Below are 20,117 nucleotides of genomic sequence, written 5' to 3'. Positions count from 1 at the left end.
CTTTCTACTCCACTACATTTATTTGACAGCTTTAGTTACTTTTCAGATGAAGATTTGACACAATGGATAATATAACAAGCTTTTAAAATACAACACATTGTTAAAGATGAAACCAGTGGTTTCCAACCTTTTTGTCTTTTGACGTCTTACAAAAAGCAGTGTGTAGTCGGGGTCACATTTCACATGTCTATGAGTTGTTAACAGCTCCACCAAATAGTGATTTTTCCCTCTAAACTTCTCACATGCTTTCATTTCAATAAATGTTCAAATGATCCAATATTTCAGCAAAAATCAAAGATTAGAGAAAAAGTCCAAAAACTGAAAACAGATTTGTGTATCAGAACTTTGTTTTTTCTTCTTTCCTCTCCCATTAATCATCTCACCACCCCTCAGATTTATCTGCTGACCCTTTGGAGGGGCCCGACCCCTAGGTTGGGAACCACTGGACTAAACTAGCTAACTGTATATAAAGTAGTGTAAACTAGCTCCACCTCCAGCAGCTACAACAGTAACATGCTGCTCTAACACTGATGCTTCACTATTAATAATCTAATGATGTCATATATAATAATATATCAGTCAGAGGGACCAAACCACTACTTTTACTGCAATACTTTAACTACATCAAGCTCATAATACTTATGTACTTTTACTGCAATACTTTAACTACATCAAGCTCATAATACTTATGTACTTTTACTGCAATACTTTAACTACATCAAGCTCATAATACTTATGTACTTTTACTGCAATACTTTAACTACATCAAGCTCATAATACTTATGTACTTTTACTGTAGGAGGATTTTTCATGCAGGACTTTTACTCATAAGGGAGTATTTTTACATTGCTGTAATGGTACTTTTACTGCAGTAAAGGATCTGAGTACTTCTTCATCACTGATGAGAAACAAATAAAGACAAATAAAAGATGTTAATGAGAAAAGTGCAGCAGGTTTTATTTAATGGCAGCGTAGATTCATTCTGTATAAATATTTCTGCCAGTCAACAAGTAAAAACAGAATTTAAAACATGGTAAAAGCAAATACTGTATGTACAGTTATAAATAGAACAGTATAATAACGACTCACACACATCTTCACAACAACAAAGAATAGTTTCATAAACACACAAGACATCCAGTTAAAAGTTAGATATAGGTTTGAAATAAAGTAGCGTGTTTGTACACCAAACAGCCAGCAGGAGGCAGTGTTTTGTTATTTTAAATATCATCAGTAAATGTGTGCAACAATTCAACATCAGATTATTAAAACATTAGCAGGTCAAACTGTCTGTTGCAACTGAATCTCAGTGAGATTTTGTTTGATTGGCTTCGACATTTCTTTCAAACACCAAACCTGGTAAATCCACTGCTCCACCAGTGAAAACCATGTAACGTCCAACACAAGAAACTTAAAAAAGTAAATTTAATTTGACAAGATTCAGATTTATTTAAAAAATGAAAACGTTAATGTGGTTTAGGCACTTTTCTTGAAGATAAGTGGAAGTACGAGGACTTATAATAATGAAAGACAATGTTGAGTTGCATTATGGGAAATGTAGGCTGCAGTGTTTTTTCTAGAGACTAAAAGTCACTAAAAAGTTAACTAAAGCTTAAACTTCTTCGTTCCTTAAACACGTTTTCTACCAGACGGCGACACTTCTGAACATCGACAACAAACAAAAATGTGATTTTTTCCTCAGTTAAAGACTGAATAAATAATCATATATCATTCTACATATTTATCTTTATAATAATATTAGAGCTGCAGCGATAAATTGATTAATTGGTTAGTTGAGTGATCGATATATTTTATGGACCAAACAACTAATCGATTAATTGACTGATTAATTAATAATGAAGATAAACATTAATTGCAGCCCTAAATAATATAATATTATCATCATCATCATTAATGTCTACAGACCCGTCACTCAAAAACTCACTGTCCTTCTCATTGACTCGCTAAAATCAAACAGTTTTTGCACCAGGTGTGTTTTTTATGGCAGCAGGTGGATCCAGGTGTTGGTGTGATGGACCCGGACTCTGCGTCACGCTTGCGGCTCTCAGGCCTCCTCGATGGGCGGGCTGTTGTAGCAGCCTTTGGGGATGGCCCTCAGGATGTCCTCCAGGTTAGTGATGTCTCCCAGGATGGTGTCGATGTCCGCGTTGATGCCGAGCAGCCGGCGTCGCTGGGCGGCCTCCTGGTCCTCCATGTCTCTCAGCCGAGGCCTCAGCTGGCCCTCCACGTCCCTCTGAGCGTTGGCCAGAGAGTCCTCCAGCTGCTTCAGATGCGACTCGTCCACAACGCCGGGTTTGTCTGCACAGAAGAAGAAGAAGACATGTGAGAAGAGTCCTGTAAATATCATCTTAGCAAATTTAGTGAAACCATCTAATGAAGACAAAATAAACCTTCAACAGCTGTATGTGTGTATTTAGACATCTTTCTATAACTGAAGTGGGCTACTTAAAGGGCCAGTCCAACCAAATTACAAAAAGCTTATTTCTCTCTATGTATCTGTCCGGGTTTCAGTATGTTTGTATGTATGTTTACAGCAGTAGTTACGGAGCAACATTATCATTCATGTGGAGTCATGTTTCTGTCCACCTGGTGAATGTAAGTCCAATATTCACTCTCTTTTAGCTCTGTTTTTACTCTCTACCAACTCCTGAGGGAAATATCTGGCTCTTTAGCTGCTAAATGCTCCACTATGTTCACCAGCTAGTCTACAGCTAACTGTGTCTGTTTGCCGTTTGGTGCTGAGCAGGTAGTGTACAGCGGCTTTTTACAGTTTTTTACTCTGAAAACGAAACTATGAGACGCTGAGAGTGAACCAAAACAGTAAAGTTGCGGCCGGACAGATAAACAATGAGCTGAAACTCACTATAAAGCTCCGTAAAGTCGAGAGGAGCTGCAGAGTCACTGATAATTCTCTGTAGGTTCATCACTACGAGCCACGACCAACACAGTGTACTGTAATAATTATACTGCATCACTATATTGAGATGATCCTTCTTTCAGGGAGTTAAACATTTGATTGAACCCAGTGATTGATGATATCTCTGAGGTTCCTGATCAACAGTATGAAGATCTGTACTCACTCATGTTAGCCAGCATGCTGCTGATGTCTCGTAGTGTTTTTCCCACAGCGTCTTTGGCGTCTCTGGCGTTGTTGAAAGCTGCAGCCGCTCCGACAGCAGCCTGCAGAGGAAACATTCACATCACTTCATGTTTCTGCACCAGTTTGTGAAGCTGTGACCATTGTGTGAATGTGCGTTTGTGTTCTCTTACCTCCTGAGCGTCAGCCTCCTGCCCCCTGGCGTTGTCCAGCTCAAAAGCCAGATCTCTAGCTGTAGTGGCCGCGTCCCCCCTCAGACCTGTTGCATCCTGGTTCAGTTTGGTGGCTTCATTCGCGAGACCAGCGTGGGACGGCAAAGACCCGAATGTTCCCTGAAGAGCGAAGACAAGAACACCCAATCAGCACGGAGCAGAGGAATTTAAAAATCTTTATTGAGTCCATCAGACTTCTTTAGAGTTAATAGAAGATGTATTTTTCTCTTTTGATGCAGCTAAGCTAGCAGTTCCCCACTCTTTCCGGTCTTTGTGCTAAGCTAGCAGTTCCCCACTCTTTCCAGTCTTTGTGCTAAGCTAGCAGCTCCCCACTCTTTCCGGTCTTTGTGTTAAGCTAGCAGCTCCCCATTCTTTCCAGTCTTTGTGCTAAGCTAGCAGCTCCCCATTCTTTCCGGTCTTTATGCTAAGCTAGCAGCTCCCCACTCTTTCCAGTCTTTGTGCTAAGCTAGCAGTTCCCCACTCTTTCCGGTCTTTGTGCTAAGCTAGCAGTTCCCCACTCTTTCCGGTCTTTGTGCTAAGCTAGCAGTTCCCCACTCTTTCCGGTCTTTGTGCTAAGCTAGCAGTTCCCCACTCTTTCCGGTCTTTGTGCTAAGCTAGGCTAACCACATGCCGTGTTGTAAAAGTGCAGCTGATGATTTTTTTACCTCCAGACTGTTGACCAGGTTCTCCAGCAGGTTGATTGTTCCCAGTGCGTTGTTGTAGTCATCAGACACATCTCCCAAGACGGACAGCGTCTCTGCGTTGTTGTTGACGGCCTGCTGGATGGTGGCGTTGATGGCAGGAAGACGCTCGATGGCGGCATCAGCCAGAGACCTGCTGCCGTCAATCTGCTGGTCGAATCCTGAGAAGAAAGAGGAAGAGAAACAGTCTACCGCTGCACTTCTGATAAAAAACAGTCAGATCAGTCCCTCGGTTAGTCTGCGTTTCTATGTACCTTTCAGGGTGTTGAGGGCGTCTTCCAGCTCGCCCATGTTGTTAGTGATGCGTTGCAGAGCGCCCTCGGTGTCGACCTTGGCGACATCGACTCTGTCCCGCAGCTTGTCGAACTCCTGTAGAGAGAAATCACACAGATATCAACTGGATGTTACAACACACCAGGTTGTTTTAAGACAGGCTTGAAAAATTGTGAACCCGTCCAACACACAGACTTCCATCAGTTGCCTGATGTGACATGACTGACGCTCTTTGGTATAAAACAGTTCTGCTCTGTTTTAATAACGTTTTGATCGATCTGTGAGCTAAAAGAATCCTTCAGTACCTGCTGGGCGGATTTGCCTTTAGCCAGCAGGTTCTCAGTGGCGGCCTTGTCTCGCTGCACACTGTCCTGCAGCGCCTCGTATCCCAGGATGCTCCCATCCACTGCCTCCTTCAGACCATCCAACCTGGTCACCATGGCGTCCAACTCCTCCTGAGCATGATGGGAACACAGACGGTCGTAATCGTGCACAATAAGATTTTATTAATTCATGAGTGTTTCTACAGCTGAACTGCAAACAGCAGCGTTACCTTCAGGGGTGACGGGACGTCTCGCTCCATGTTGGCGATGTCTTTCAGCATGCCGTCAGCCATTTTGCTCTCGTCTCTGGCCTCGCCGCTAAGACGGGTCGCCCGGTTCTCCAAGCCCTTCGCCTGAGCCGAGATCTGGTCGTACCTGAACACACACAGGAAGCTTTAGTTTGGAGTATCATCACAGATTTAGAAGAAGACCTCGGACTCGCCAGAAGAGACTCACGTGGTTTTCAGATCTCCAATCAGCTCTTTGACTTTGTTCTCTTTGTTCATGAGCGTTCGGACCAGAGACAAACTCCTCTCTGAGTCGCTCAGAGCCTCGTTGGCGCTTCGCTCCACCGCATCCGCCTTCGTCTGATGTCTGTAGAGATACGAATAAGTGTCGGTGAAGACGTAAACATGCAACATCTTATCAACTGATCCATAACACCATGAAATCAATATAATGAACTCACTTATCGGCAAGGCTCATCGCTGTCTGCACCAACGAAGAGAGGAAGTTTGAACCCAGCGGAGCATCTCCGAGAGGAAACTCCTGACAGGAAGGAAGAGAGAAAATAAAAAAACATCATCATCATCATCATCATCACAATCAGAGAAATCTACACCTGCTGTTTTACTGTTCTGGCGGTTTAATGTGTTTTAGCTCATTAACTACAGTTCACGCCATTAGTTTCAGCTCATTTCTATGAAAATCAACTGAATGTCAATGTTCAACTTTATGAAAGACAGGAAAATTTTTGTGCTAAGCTAGCAGTTCCCCACTCTTTCCAGTCTTTGTGCTAAGCTAGCAGTTCCCCACTCTTTCCAGTCTTTGTGCTAAGCTAGCAGTTCCCCACTCTTTCCAGTCTTTGTGCTAAGCTAGCAGTTCCCCACTCTTTCCAGTCTTTGTGCTAAGCTAGCAGTTCCCCACTTTTTCCAGTCTTTGTGCTAAGCTAGCAGTTCCCAACTCTTTCCAGTCTTTGTGCTAAGCTAGCGGTTCCCCACTCTTTCCAGTCAGGAAAACTCTGAAACCTGGTCCCGCCAAACCTTTCTGTCATCACGACGGGGGGTTAATTGTGTTAATTGAGCAGCAGTGCCACACAATGCAAAATCCCCCTAAAATATTTGTCCAATTACGGTAAAGACCAAGCTCAGAAAAACTGAGAAATTTGAAGAAGCATAAAGAATATCTGAGACATGCAAAGAAAATCTGAGGTAATACTGTCACACTGAAGCTGTGATTTCTGGATGCAAATCACATTTCTTTGCATCACATATTTTAGCTCTTTTTTATAATAATTTTGTGTTAAAGTTGTTATTTGATGGTTTTCAGTCCCACATTTTTTTGGGTCTTTATTAAATAAGGGTCTGAATGACTGAAATCTTGAAAACCAAAAATCTAAAAGGTATAATTTGGAATATAGTTTTAATGGAAACACATGAAAAAGTTGCAGTATGCCCCTTTATAAACCTGATCGTTATGTTTTACATCCATCTATCCGCCTGCTGTGTGAGTGCGAGCTTACAGCTGATTGCAGCTTGGTCTTCGCCTCCTCCAGTTTCCGTCTCATCTCCTCCGTCAGCGTCTGGACCGTCTCCACCTTCGTCTTGTACGTCTGCTGTTGTTGTTTGATGTCGTCCGCGGCGACGGCCATGTTCTGGATGTCCTGCCCGACGGTCAGCTGACTCCGGCTGATGGACGACAGCTGAGCCTTCAGATCCTCCTCCATTTCTATTGGACGCAGAAGGTGTGACATCATCAGTTTAAAATGAATCGCTTCTTTCATCACATGATATGTGTTAACTGGATATTCAGTGTTGTATACGGAAGGTTTACAATGCCAAATAAAAACAAATTAAAGAAGTGAAACATGTTATATGTATTTTCTTTTGATTTTTTCATGTCATAATTACATTAAAAGAACATTTTTAATAAATGACAATTATTTGTGTTTTTGTCTGGGGTTTGGTTAATTTTTGCAGACTTTCTCTGCATTCATTTTTGTCTCCATTCACCTTTTCAACTGTTCTTACCTCATATGTACGGTATCTTTTCTTTCAGTACAAACTCAGCTAAAAGTTTAACTTTTCATTCTGTCAATTTAACAAGCTACCAGGAGCTCAAATTACAAGAAAAATGACACATTTGCAAATAAAAATGTGAAAATTTTTAATGATAATCACACAAAATGTTGTTAAAAAACAGGTTGTAAGGTTGTAAAAAACAAATACAGCAGAAAAACTGTTATTATCTATTTATTGTCTATTAACATGTAAAGTGATTTTATCACAACTAGTTTATGTGCGTTTTTAAATGAAAGTATACTGTATGTATGCCTGTTAATCACTGAAAATATAATAATTCACAAGGCTTTGCAGAGAAAAAAAGTTGTATGGTCTACAGAATAGATAAAGATGAAGGTAAAGAAAAGATAAATTAGCGTCCATTTAACATGTATTTTTAATTTATGACTCAGTAAATGCATACATCCATATAGCAATGTTTCACTTTATTTCTATGTTTTCATGTTTGACATGCCAAATCTTCCATAACTGAGACGGCTGCTGGTGTAAATAAAGTATTGTGTTACCTGTGAGCTGCTCGGTGCTGTCCTGCATGTCGTTCACCAGCTCATCCATGGCTCTCAGAGTCGCCTCCATCTCGGCGCTGTTGGTCGGTTTCAAACCTCCGTCCATCTCTGAGAACAGTCTCTGTAACTCCTTCAGTTTGGCAGCGTAGGCCTCCATCTGAAACACAGAGCGCAAGAAACTAATTTAGAACAATCGACTTGTTTCCAACCGGTCTGATCGTCTGACTGCTGCAGCTGAAATGTGACCCCGACTACACGCCGCTTTTTGTAAGACGTCAAAAGCCAAAAAGGTTGGAAACCAGTAAATATATTTAGTTAGTTTTTCAGACATACCTTTACTTTGATGGGGCTGAAACAGGCGGGACAGTTGGACCGTTCACACCTTGAACCCTCGAAGCCCGGTCTGCACTGACAGCGACCTGAATCATCACACTGTCGCGACTCAGATCCGACGACGTCGCAGTCACACGCTGATCCACAAACAGAGGAAACATTCACATTTATAACAGGATCCAGTTTATCACTTTATTGTCTGATCTTCAGTGTAAACGCAAAGGCAAAAGATACCAAGTGTAGTAAATATTAATGTCCACTGTAAAGTTTGAATTTAACCAAGTTTATCTAAAATATTGTACATGTTTTTTTTGTCCTTTACATCATTAACGAAACAGCAAAACTGTTCCTGTAAAATGAGCATTAAAATCTGATGATGTGAAATTTAAGCGTAAATAAATTGTGAATTATATAAGAAATCTGCAACTAACAATTCTGTTCAATATTATTCTATTGATTTTTTTATTATTATTTTTCATAAAATATATAAATTGTCCAAAAATAATAACTGCTGATTTTCAATTCCCAAATTCTAAAGTGATGTGTTGAAACTCAAAATAATAATAATAATAATAATAATAATAATAATAATAATAATAATAATAATAATAATAATTTACAGCTCTACATCTGCTGCTGACCTGAACAATTTCATATTATTTTATTTATCATTTTCATGTAATTTATCTGTTTTTTACTGTATAATATAGATATAAAATAAAGTAATTATTACAACATAAAGCAGAATATCCTCACAGTGTAGAATCAGATTCACAGTTTTGCTTAATAAACCCTTAAATTAATTGATTATTACTGATTATCAACTATCTGAATACTCGATCAGCCTTTCAGCAGCGTTTATGTCGTCATGTCGTTTTCTTACGTTTGCAGGCGTCGGTCGGTCGTCTGTGGTAGAAACCAGGCCGACACGTCTCGCAGCTCCGTCCCCGCGTGTTGTTCACACACTTCAGACATTCGCCGCTGTTGCGATCGCAGCTTCCCGCCACGCTGACATCGATGTGTCTGTTGCACTGACAGGGTCTGCAGGGCCGCCGCACGCTGTCGCCCCTCCCGGGGTCGCCGTAAAACCCCTCCTCACAGACGTCACAGCGAGAGCCTGAAGAGAGAGTCAGAGATCAGTTTTAAGAACGTTTTCATATCAATAATGTTTGGAGGAATATTGAATCATATAACTGGATGATAACTGGTTGTGATGTCAGCTAAATACTTGTTATTTGAACGATATTTATTAATATTTTTCACACGTAGTTTTCTTGCATCGCATAAAATGAACAATGAGACGTCACTTCACATAATCAGCTGTTTACAAAGTGGAGACAAAACTGTTTAATACAAAAGAAGAAGAAGAAGATGTACAAGAAGAATTTTGAATTTACAATTTACAGTAATTTAATTTACAGCTTTTGTGCTAAAATTCCTGGAAATTTTCTGAGTAGTTTGCTGGTATTTAACAGAGAGGATGGTGCAATTTAGTACAAATTATAAGAAACAACAAAGTTGGTTTAGTTGTTTTTTTTTTTTTAATTAACAGAAAATACTTAAATACTACTTATTTTCAGTATAATTTATTAAGAAATGTACTAATTATTAATCTAAAAAATAGCCAAATAGCTCATAATGAGCAAGTGCTCACCAATTTAACCAGCTTTTTCAGGTTTTTTTTTATAATTTGCAATTTGTACAAATACTCTAAAAATGATCTGTTAAATACCTGCAAATTACTCAAAAAAAAATCAAAGAAATTAGTATAAAATGAGGGAACCTGTGAAGTAAAGCGTTAAAGGATTTGGGTGCATGAACCTCGTTTGTTCATCGTGGGTTGCATTCAGGTTTATATGAAAGCTTTTATCTCATTGGTTGTGTAAAAGAAAACTGAATAACAGGTTCATCATTTGATGTATTTCTTCAATATATCATACATGTTTCAGACAGTGTTTAAGTTCAGTTTAGTGTTACTTTGTGTGTACCATGTCTATTCTAAACTTAGTTCTTTGCTGTGTAAGATGAGGCAGTTGTGTGTTTAACAGTTAAGTTTATTCTGTTATACCCTTACCTGAGCCAGTGATGAGATAAACTGTAGTTATGTAGATGTTTATGTGTAAAACTGATAAGCTTTAGAGGATAGTGTGGTTTGTCCTTAATTTAATATAGTAGTAATGTTATTTTGTGATGCTACTTGGTGCTTATGTACTGTCATATATGGTCGTGAAGAAAGTCTGTTCCTAGGTTAGCTGAACTTTTGACTTATGTTTCTATCTGAGGGTTGCTGACCTGTAAGGTTAGTAAACAGATGTCATAAATCCTGTACGAGCAGTATTTAAGGGACTGGTTTACCTTTCAGACAAAGAAAAGATAGCTAGGTGGTATGTATCTTTGTCTCCAGAACTATGATGCATTATACTTCTGATTGTATTATTTGATTACACTATTTCATAACCTGACAATGCTCTCTTTGTGTGTTTATTGAGTCATCAGCAATTTCCCATTACAGTTGCATTGTGCAGGTCTCCAGAGATTAATGACCACGGACGACGAGACACGCTGGAAAAATGTGCTGAACAAGGCAGGAAAGATATAAAGAATGATCGTATTGTTGTGTGGACCTACCGGTGGTTCCGGGGGGGCAGAGGTCACAGCGGGGCGACAGTGATCCGGCGGGCAGCGAGCAGGACACTCCCTCCGGACAGGGACACTTCACACAGGCTTGAGGCAGCGGGTCTCTGTAAAACCCCTCCGAGCAGCTCCGATCGCCCGGCGTCTCGTCAGCAGAGTAACAGTCTCCGGTCTGCGGGTCGCAGCTGCCTCCTCTGCAGTTGCAGGGCTCGCAGGAGCTGAAGGCTCCGTCGGCGGGGGTCGTACGTCTGAAACCCGCGGCGCATCGCTCGCAGGACTCACCCTCGTATCCCCGAGGACAGGTGCAGGTCTGCACCCAGCCGGCAGGGACGCCGGACCCCCGCCGAGCCGACTCCAGCTTCACGTTGTCGAGGTAACCGCGTCCTGGAGAGACACAACAGTTCAGCTACTGAGCACAAAACAACAAGATCATCCTGCAAGCACTCACATGCTTTCATTTCAATAAATGTTCAAATGATCCAATATTCCAACAGATTTGTGTATCAGAACTTTGTTTTTTTTTAAGCTCACCGTTTTCTCCGAACGTGGCTCGTATCTTGATGGCGGTGATGTCCTGGAGGAGCGTCTGAAACTGGAAGGAGGAGAGCTGAGGCCTCCATCTGCTGCCGGGCCGCTCGTCCAGTCTGTTCATCAGACACAAGACAAGAGTTCATAACACTGGTAACGCTGGTATCGGACCAGTAACCAGTTGATTCCTCAGATAATCAGCTGGAGCCGACCTGATTCTAATCAGAAAACTCCTCTTTTTGGTTCTTGTTAACTGTAAGTTTCCCACATCATCGTAAATGTAAAAACAAATAAATAACTTTATGAAATATGGCTTCAATACCAAACGCTCAGATTAGTGATTATTATTGTTATTCAAGGATTCTGCTGCCTGAACATTTAAAGATGTCTCACCAATCATAAGACACAATTTTCAAATATCACAACATTTGATATGACCTCCAGGACTGTCTTTTAAAAGATATATAACATGCTGCCATCTATAGTACCATCAATACGCCTTCAGTTGCTTTGAGTGCTGAGACCCCAGAAGGTCAGAAGGTTAGTTTCTACTGAGATGAAACCCAGGATGTCCTGACCTGAAGCTGTAGGTGATCTTCTGTCCACAGGGGACGATGGAGCGCAGGTCACCCAGCGAGGCGGAGACCCGCAGGCCGCCGGCTCCTTCCAGAATCACATCGTTGGTGGACGGGTGTCGAACGCCGCGGTCCAGACGCAACGAGAAGATGAACTTCTGACCGTAACTTAGCAACTGGTTCCCGAGGTAAGGAGCTGGAGGAGAGGAGGAAAAAAAAACATCTGGTCAGGAGGAGGACAGGAAGAAGAGAGGGAGAGAAGAAGAAGAAGGAGGGAAATGTGTGGGGGAGATGAGAGTTTGAGAGGCGGGGTTTGTTCTCACCTGGTGCGTACAGGTAAACCGGCAGGCTGTTTTTGGAGATCACCTCCAGGTCCTGGTGTTTTGGTGACCAGCGAAAGTGGACATCGTGGGGGGTGACGCCGTGCGCCGTCGCCGCCCGCCAACCATCGGGACCTGAAAAACACACAACACAACAGTCTGTCAGCTGATCTGTGGAAAACCAGAACCCTCAGTTACTGTTACCGTGGAGAGGAGAGGTCAAAGGTTTACCGTCGGCGAAGGTGGTGGTGATGTTGTAGGCGGAGTAACCGGACTGTGCAGAACACCGGCTGCTGTGACCGTAACAGAAACACGGTGGACTCTGACTCCCAGCATCCTCTCTGGGCTGACGTCTGGAAAACACAGCAACAGCGACAGGAAGTTAGTACAGAAACTGACAAAACAACGCAGAAGAAGAATCTTTCTGTGAACTAGAAACGGCAACATTTATTTAAACATTTTTAAACAGCTTAACTGTCCTAAAATCATGTTTATTGAGCTGCAGAGACATTTAGGTTCCATCTTGGGCTTTGATCCATATATTTTTCACAGATTAATCTTCATTCTAACGAATATAATAATCAGTTGCAGACCTGGACCCTGGTCTACCTGCTTGCAAGTCTAGTTTTAGTTTTCAAATGTGACTTAGTTCAAGCAGCACAAATTTCAGCACTGAGAGAAGATTTGGTTGAAACAGAAGCACTGGAAACTGAATCAAATTTAAACACTAAAAGACGGTGTTCAACTTAAAACCGAGTTCACACAATGCTGACTAAGCCTTTCACCGCCGGCTCAGTCTCTCTGTATTTCACAGAACACCTGAGCTTTTAAATCTGATGTCTGTGGCGACTTTGAAGGAGCCGATGTGTTAATTAAAGTAAAAGTACTGAAATGAATTGAAGTAGCAGATAGACGTTAAGCGGTAAAATTTTTGATTTGAAGTGAACTATTTAAAGAGATACTGATATAAATGTGAGATTATTTTAAGGAATCTGAGTATCTGAGGAGTTTTTTCTTCACCTTTGCCGGTTACATTTGTCTCCGGTGACTCCTTCCTTACAGCTGCAGCGCCCCCTGCTGTCACACGTAGCGCTGACAGAACCTGCAGGGAAAAAGCAACAAGATGAGATGAACATGTTTCTCTACAGTGTGTCTTAAAAAAAAAAAGCTTACAAGGCGGCAACGTCCGGGGCTGAAAAAAATGAAGCCAAAAAACTGCAGTTCCTTGAACGACCACTTGAGGCTCCAAAAGCGGGTCAATCCCCATAGACCCCCATGTTAAAACGCCCAACTTTACAGCAGAAATAAACATGTTTACAGCCTGGTACAAACAACGGTTTTGGTCAGAAACCAACGGGTGACGCCACGGTAACTACATCCATATTTTTACGCAGTCTGTTTCTTACCTGTTGTGTTGCAGTTGCAGGGCGTGCAGCTCACTTCTCCTGTCTGCTGGTAAAATCCGTCCTTGCAGCGCTCGCATTCGCGGCCTTCAGAGTTTCCCTGACAGTTGACGCATTGCAGACCGCTGTCGCCCCACATGCAGTACCGAGCTCTGCCATTGCATTTGCATTGTGCTGCAGGAGAAGAAATAAAACATTATTAATATCGTTTATTGTTCAGTGCAGCAGAAACTCTGCGCTCTCTCTTCTGGTTGATGATGTTTTGGACTTTTTCTTTTATGGTTTGTTTTAATAAGGTGCCATTTATGTTGTTTTTAGGATTAAATATTTTACATGATTGCATTAGAAATGTTATATATTATTTTATAATCACATTTCTGTTTGTGACATAATTTGTGTCTTATCTGTCTTATGTTGTTTATCTGTAACTGGAATTATTTATTCAAACACTGAGTGTCCTCCTTTGTTGTTTTTTTTTTAATTTTTTTTCATTTTGCAATTGTTGAGCACTTTACAAATATCTGTTATAGTTATATTTTCATGGTTTTAGCAATTAGCTATTATTGGTCATTTATTAAAATTGACAATAAACCACATAATCCAAAAGATATCAGGTGCTACTTGGACATAACTGAGTATAGACAGTTAAATACTGATAGTGCCTCCTACAGGCGGAAGTGTTCATCACAGCCACAATATTAAAGTGCAGGACAGAACAAACATCCCTATGATTTAACTATTCTTGGTTTTACAAACCCTGCTGCTAAGATATAAAGTTTGTCCACAAGGTGGCGCTAGAGGAAAGGTCAAGGGGTCATTAAAATCTGTAGGAACCTGAATATCCACAGGTGTTGATCAGACTGATTTATTGGTTCCCTGGAAAAAATACCTCGCTGAGCTTTAACATGACCGACCAGAGCATTAGAGATGTTTACAGAGCGTGAAGCTCCTCCCGTGGTCTGTGGTTTGTTCATAAATCCTGGAGAGAGCTGCGCCTCCCAGACCGAAGCCCTGCAGACAAATCACCTCACTCCGCAGAGCCCCACCCAAAACCAGCCAACGCCTCATCTGAGGAAACGACACCGCTCAGATCATCACGCTGTCAAACACCAACAGATCTGGTAAGACTTTTTCCGGCAGTGAGCCTCCCACTGCTTCAAAGCTTCATTTCAAACTCTGAGAGTTTCAACAGGCTGCTGCTTGTTACCACTGTTAGCAAAGAGAGGACGTTTTAAACACAGCTGATACAGTCCCATACACAGTGCTTAGTGGTGAGCTCATGTAATGATACCTCTGGAAGAACGAGAGTTAAAGGAAACAGAACGAGGAGTTAGTTACATATTAATGTTCAAATGATCCAATATTTCAGCAAAAATCAAAGATTAGAGAAAAAGAACTTTGTTTTTTCTTCTTTCCTCTCCCATTAATCATCTCACCACCCCTCAGATTTATCTGCTGACCCTTTGGAGGGGCCCCGACCCCTAGGTTGGGAACCACTGGACTAAACTAGCTAACTGTATATAAAGTAGTGTAAACTAGCTCCACCTCCAGCAGCTACAACAGTAACATGCTGCTCTAACACTGATGCTTCACTATTAATAATCTAATGATGTCATATATAATAATATATCAGTCAGAGGGACCAAACCACTACTTTTACTGCAATACTTTAACTACATCAAGCTCATAATACTTATGTACTTTTACTGCAATACTTTAACTACATCAAGCTCATAATACTTATGTACTTTTACTGCAATACTTTAACTACATCAAGCTCATAATACTTATGTACTTTTACTGCAATACTTTAACTACATCAAGCTCATAATACTTATGTACTTTTACTGCAATACTTTAACTACATCAAGCTCATAATACTTATGTACTTTTACTGCAAAACTTTAATTACATCAAGCTCATAATACTTATGTACTTTTACTGCAATACTTTAACTACATCAAGCTCATAATACTTATGTACTTTTACTGCAATACTTTAACTACATCAAGCTCATAATACTTATGTACTTTTACTGCAATACTTTAACTACATCAAGCTCATAATACTTATGTACTTTTACTGTGGTAGGATTTTTCATGCAGGAAGTATCTCTACACTGATGAATATATACACTATGTAAATAATAAATACTTCTTTATCACTGTTATTGGAACAGTGACTGTGGTTTATTTCTCCATCCAGACTCATGTCAGCAGTCGGAGGGAGGGTTGAGGTGAGTTTAAGGGTGCGTCTGTTTGTTCGTCTGCCTCTGATTCAGGGATTCATGTATCGACAGCAGACTCTAACAGCTCGGTTCAGAGATAATCAGCGAGGGATACGATGACTCACTCTGTGATAGGAGCTAATGTTCACCTGAGCGCCGCCGGCAGCGACGAGGTCAGCTATTATTGCTTTTTAAGAACAGTTTCCGACCTGTGTGTGTGTCTGCGGGGGACTCCTCCATAAACACACAGTACATAACTGTACAAACAATAAGACTCAGGAGGAGGCGGGAAACATGAACCCTGGAGGAACAACAGTCACACCTAGAAACAGTTGCTCCTACGTCACGGCCTTCCTGTTATCTATGATCAAAGTTGAAGACATTAACAGGATTTCAATCTAACAAACACTAAAAACAGTCAATCTGAGAGTTAGTTTCCTTGGAAACAAAAAAAAAAAAAAGAAAAATCTTTTTCACAGGTTTTTAACCTTTTTACCACTTTCTGTTTCTATTTCTATCTTTTTAACACATAACTACATATCAGTACTGAGATCATTGGAGTTAAACCAACATGCTTTTCTTCTTATCTCTGACTGTTGCAGCATGTTTTTATCTTATTTATCTTTTATGCTGAGTTTTATACAATTTATGTGGCTGAACACACCAGAGCTGCAATCACAAGTCGACTATTTTGATAATAACATCATTGTTTTGGTCATTTTTTAAAGATTTAAACATTTTTATACTCTATTTTACTGTCATCATGGCATTTCATACATGTTGTACAGCCCGTGTGATGATGACAGTACATATTCTTTTTGTGGGTGTGTCACCCGGTGATACATCATACAATAAATTATACAATACATTAAAATAATAAATAAATAAATAAATAATGACAATTTTACAGTACTGACTTTGATTATACGATGAATTATTTGTTTGAGAATCTACTTGAAGTTTTCCATAAATCCAGAGTTTATTTTTCTATCAGAATTTCAAAAATCATGATAATTTTTTGGGTTTTTTTGTCCTGTGTGATAATAAACTGAAGACGTTAAGACATAAACTATACTTAAGTAGTTAAGTACAGTATTGAGTAAATGTACTTAGTCACTTTCCACCACTGCTCACAAGTAAGAGTTAACTGTGTATCTGAGGAATTATGAAACAAAAGTGAACAGTTCAGTGAGTTATGACGGTGGTTAATTGAAGCTTCTTATCACTGACTCGTAAATATCCCGTTTTTCTTCGGTGTCAGTGTGTCAGGCTGAACTCTTCTCAACATATCATTAAAAGCAGAATAAAGTGGAGCTGCTGCTTCTAACTTCCCTCCCCGAGGCGAAGGCAGCTCCCAGCTCAGGCCTCACCCACATGTCAGAGGGGAGGCTGCTGCCTCACCCGTCACGGAGCCGCCCTGCAGCAGCTGCTCTCATCATTCACGCCAAGAAAATACAAACTAATGAGGAACAATAAAAAATAATAATAATAATGAGATACTGAAGGTGTTTCCTTCAGGTGACTCTGTTTATTTTCATTATCAATTAATCTGACCAACAGTTTCTCAATTAAACGACTTTATTGTTTAGTTTGTTTTATCTGACCAACATGTTTCAGTGACGATCAGACACGACACAAGAAAACAGCACGTTTAATATCGACGTCGTCTTCTTGTTACACATCTGACCAATGAGAAGAGAGAACGTTCTCGCCTGACTCTGAAGTGACGCGTTTTTGGTTTCGACAAGTTTACTGAACTCATCGACGGATTCAGAACGGCACAAATCAAAAGTTTGACTAAATATCTCGAAAATTTTGAGTTCGTATCTCATAACTTTGATTTAAAAATCATCATTTTGAAATTTGAATCTAAATTGTTTAACATAAAAAGACACAACGTTGATTATTTTTCATTGTTGTATTATTATTTCATCTGTTTTTTTTATTATATTGGCAGAAATGAGCTTCTGTACAAAAGTAGTTAAATTGATGAGCTGTTTGCATTTAGGTCGTATAATTAATAAAATTATCATTTTTAATCATGATCAGTGTTTTTAGATGCTGCATAATTGATATAAATCATGTAAACTGAACATTAAGAGACATTATTGTTATCATGTTTATATTAGATTTATTATAGTGTGTATATTAGGGTTTTTTTCTATTTCTTGATTTATACTAACTATAAATATATTATTATTTGTAATTACACTGTGTATTATCTTGTTCTTAAACACTTTCATTCATGCACTCTGGTGTAGAGTAACAACATGTACTGTTTATATATTTAAAACCTTTATTAACTTTATTTATATCTTATCATTAACGCTACACGCCCCTCCAGCTGATAGTTAATAGAGTTTCAATAAAGTTTTATCTCATCTTATCTGAGCGATGACATCATTAATAAGCAGACACGTCTTAATCAGATATTAAGTCTCTACGAGTTGATTTTCACAACATATGAAATCATTTTCTTAAAAACAGCTGAAACAGATGGAAAATCATTTTAAAAATCTTTAAACGTAATTCTTTTAAAAATGGTTAGTAATAATAAAAAATAAATAAAAACATCAGAGTGGCCCTTTAACATCAGTCAAAGCTTGTTGCTCTCGTTTTAGGTTCTTTCGTTAGAACATTATTGTGTAAAATAACAATTTACGCAACATGTGCATTCATCTGTATGAAGATATTATATTAATAACTGTAAAGTTTCTATAATACTTAGAAATGTACGACTCTGAACATGAAAACAGGGTAATTTAATGAATTACTTTAATAACTCAAGTGTCTCGCTTCCTTTAAAGCTCTGACAGAACCTCTTCATTAATCCTGTGAAGGTCAATTAAGGAGCATTAATAATATTCAGAGCCTGACTTTAGTTTATTATAAGATACAGTTCAGTTTTACCCCTTAACGTACCGCGTGTACTCCTCTTTAATCATATTAGAAGATGTTTACGGAGGAGATTCAGGTGTATAATTAAGGGATTTTGCTCCATTGTGAGATCTGAGACAGTGAAAACAGACCCAAACCCTAAAATATTCATTTAAATGAAAGAAAAACAGACACAAAAGCACAAAATCAGCTATTCACAGAAACAGTATCTGTGTATTTTGTTACCAGATAAATAAATAAATCAAATCTGTTTCTAGTTTTTTAGACTTTCTCTCTAATCTTTGATTCTTGGTGAAACATCGGTTTCATCTTTAACAATGTGTTGTATTTTAAAAGCTTGTTATATTATCCATTGTGTCAAATCTTCATCTGAAAAGTAACTAAAGCTGTCAAATAAATGTAGTGGAGTAGAAAGTACGATATTTTCCTCTGAAATAAAGAAGCATCACATTGAAATACTCAAGTACAAATACCTGAACTTCACAGTAATCTGAGATACATTTGTGAGCAGATGTTCAAAGATGCTGAATGTGAGATAAAAACAAGAGAAAATGTAAATTAGACACCTACGGTGATAAAAATAAGTCGCCTGGACGGCACAAGCAGCAACCAAAACCCCGAAGAGTGAAATCCAGCTGCTGCTGCTGATGTTCATGTCGTGTTGTTGAATCCTAAAATCAGATAAATGTCAAACCTCCTCAAAAGCTGCGACAAAAATACTCATCCAGCTCCTCGAACCATCGGCTTTTAACTCCTCTCCTGCTGCAGGTCTGAACATGCTGCACATACTGGCACACACTTACTCACATGTGATTCACACAGAGCGCGCACACACACACACACACACACTCAGAGGATATGACGGCTGCAGTGTGTGTTTGTGTGTTGGGACAGTCTGGGGCGTTGTTCTGGACGTTTACTGGGACTCTTCCACCGTATTTACATTTTTATGACACAAAGAACGTTTCACAAGACTGAAATTTAAAAAAAAAAAAAAAATCATATTTCTGAGAGCCGCTTTGTTCCAGAAATGGAAGAAATGACACTTCAGCATCTGGTTTTAGAAATGTCTGAGAGCTGCTGAGTGTTAAACAGGCTGAATCATGAGTTTTATCAAACATTATAGAGTGCTATAGAGCATTATTCATCTTTATCTGGTGGTATAAAGACTGCTGAAGTGCTCTCAGCCAAAAGCAGCTGAGTAAAAGTGATGAAACGGATTTTTTTTAATCCACCAATAAACACGTCAAAGAACAAAGTGCAACTGTTGCATCTGTTTAAAACAAACAGAGAATAATCCAGGTAGCAGTAACTTATAATAAAAGTCATTATTAATATCTATAAAATATGATCAATCGTATTAACATATCATACTATTCTCTTATTAGTATCACTAGTATTTATAAAACAAATCCTCTAAGATGAGATGTGTTAATCATTGACACTCACAGGTGTATCTTTGGACTTTGGACAGAACCAGGCTAGCAGTTTCCATCCGTTTCCAGTCTTTATGCTAAGCTAAGCTAAGCTAAGCTAACCACGCACCGCCTCCAGACAGCAGACTGAACGTCTCAGTGTCAGAAACAAACAGAAAGGTGAACTATTCTTTCCTACCTGGCAAAACTATCGCAACTCAAGGTCCACTTTCACACTTGTTCTAGAGCTTTCAACCATGTCACATGGTCCTCAATAGCAGATTGATTTTGCCCAGTTATTATGGAAGTGTAACTGCTGAAGGACTTCATGCAACAATAAGAGACTGTTGA

At 39.6% G+C, this 20,117-nt stretch overlaps 1 protein-coding gene across 1 annotated transcript; it reads right to left on the bottom strand.

Moving 5' to 3' along the window:
- Window positions 1-932: 932 nt before the first annotated feature.
- Window positions 933-19,175, bottom strand: lamc2 (laminin, gamma 2). The gene is made up of 21 exons (XM_067606959.1): window positions 18,922-19,175; window positions 13,230-13,400; window positions 12,844-12,925; window positions 12,055-12,176; window positions 11,827-11,958; window positions 11,507-11,699; window positions 10,932-11,044; window positions 10,395-10,784; window positions 8,650-8,883; window positions 7,767-7,903; window positions 7,434-7,590; window positions 6,369-6,574; window positions 5,316-5,395; window positions 5,084-5,221; window positions 4,858-5,002; window positions 4,610-4,759; window positions 4,286-4,400; window positions 3,996-4,192; window positions 3,292-3,450; window positions 3,102-3,201; window positions 933-2,319 (listed from the first exon to the last, which is right to left on the bottom strand). Exons 1-21 carry the CDS (start codon window positions 19,004-19,006, stop codon window positions 2,066-2,068), a joined length of 3,360 nt encoding a protein of 1,119 aa, XP_067463060.1. The 5' UTR covers window positions 19,007-19,175; the 3' UTR covers window positions 933-2,065.
- Window positions 19,176-20,117: the final 942 nt, after the last annotated feature.

This window comes from Thunnus thynnus, chromosome 12 (assembly GCF_963924715.1).
Source record: "Thunnus thynnus chromosome 12, fThuThy2.1, whole genome shotgun sequence".
NCBI lineage: Eukaryota > Metazoa > Chordata > Actinopteri > Scombriformes > Scombridae > Thunnus > Thunnus thynnus.
Note: the sequence above shows the minus strand (reverse complement) of the source record. Positions and strands in the feature narration are given on the sequence as shown.

What these genes read in the sequence shown, in the direction of transcription:
- lamc2 (XM_067606959.1), bottom strand. Translation starts at nt 19,006, where the DNA reads ATGAACATCAGCAGCAGCAGCTGGATTTCACTCTTCGGGGTTTTGGTT. An exon ending in CTGCCCCCCCGGAACCACCG is followed by an intron (nt 8,884 to 10,394) that starts GTAGGTCCACAC and finishes CTCTCTCTTCAG; the next exon opens with GCTCTCGCTGTGACGTCTGT. An exon ending in ATTGGAGATCTGAAAACCAC is followed by an intron (nt 5,003 to 5,083) that starts GTGAGTCTCTTC and finishes GTGTGTGTTCAG; the next exon opens with GTACGACCAGATCTCGGCTC.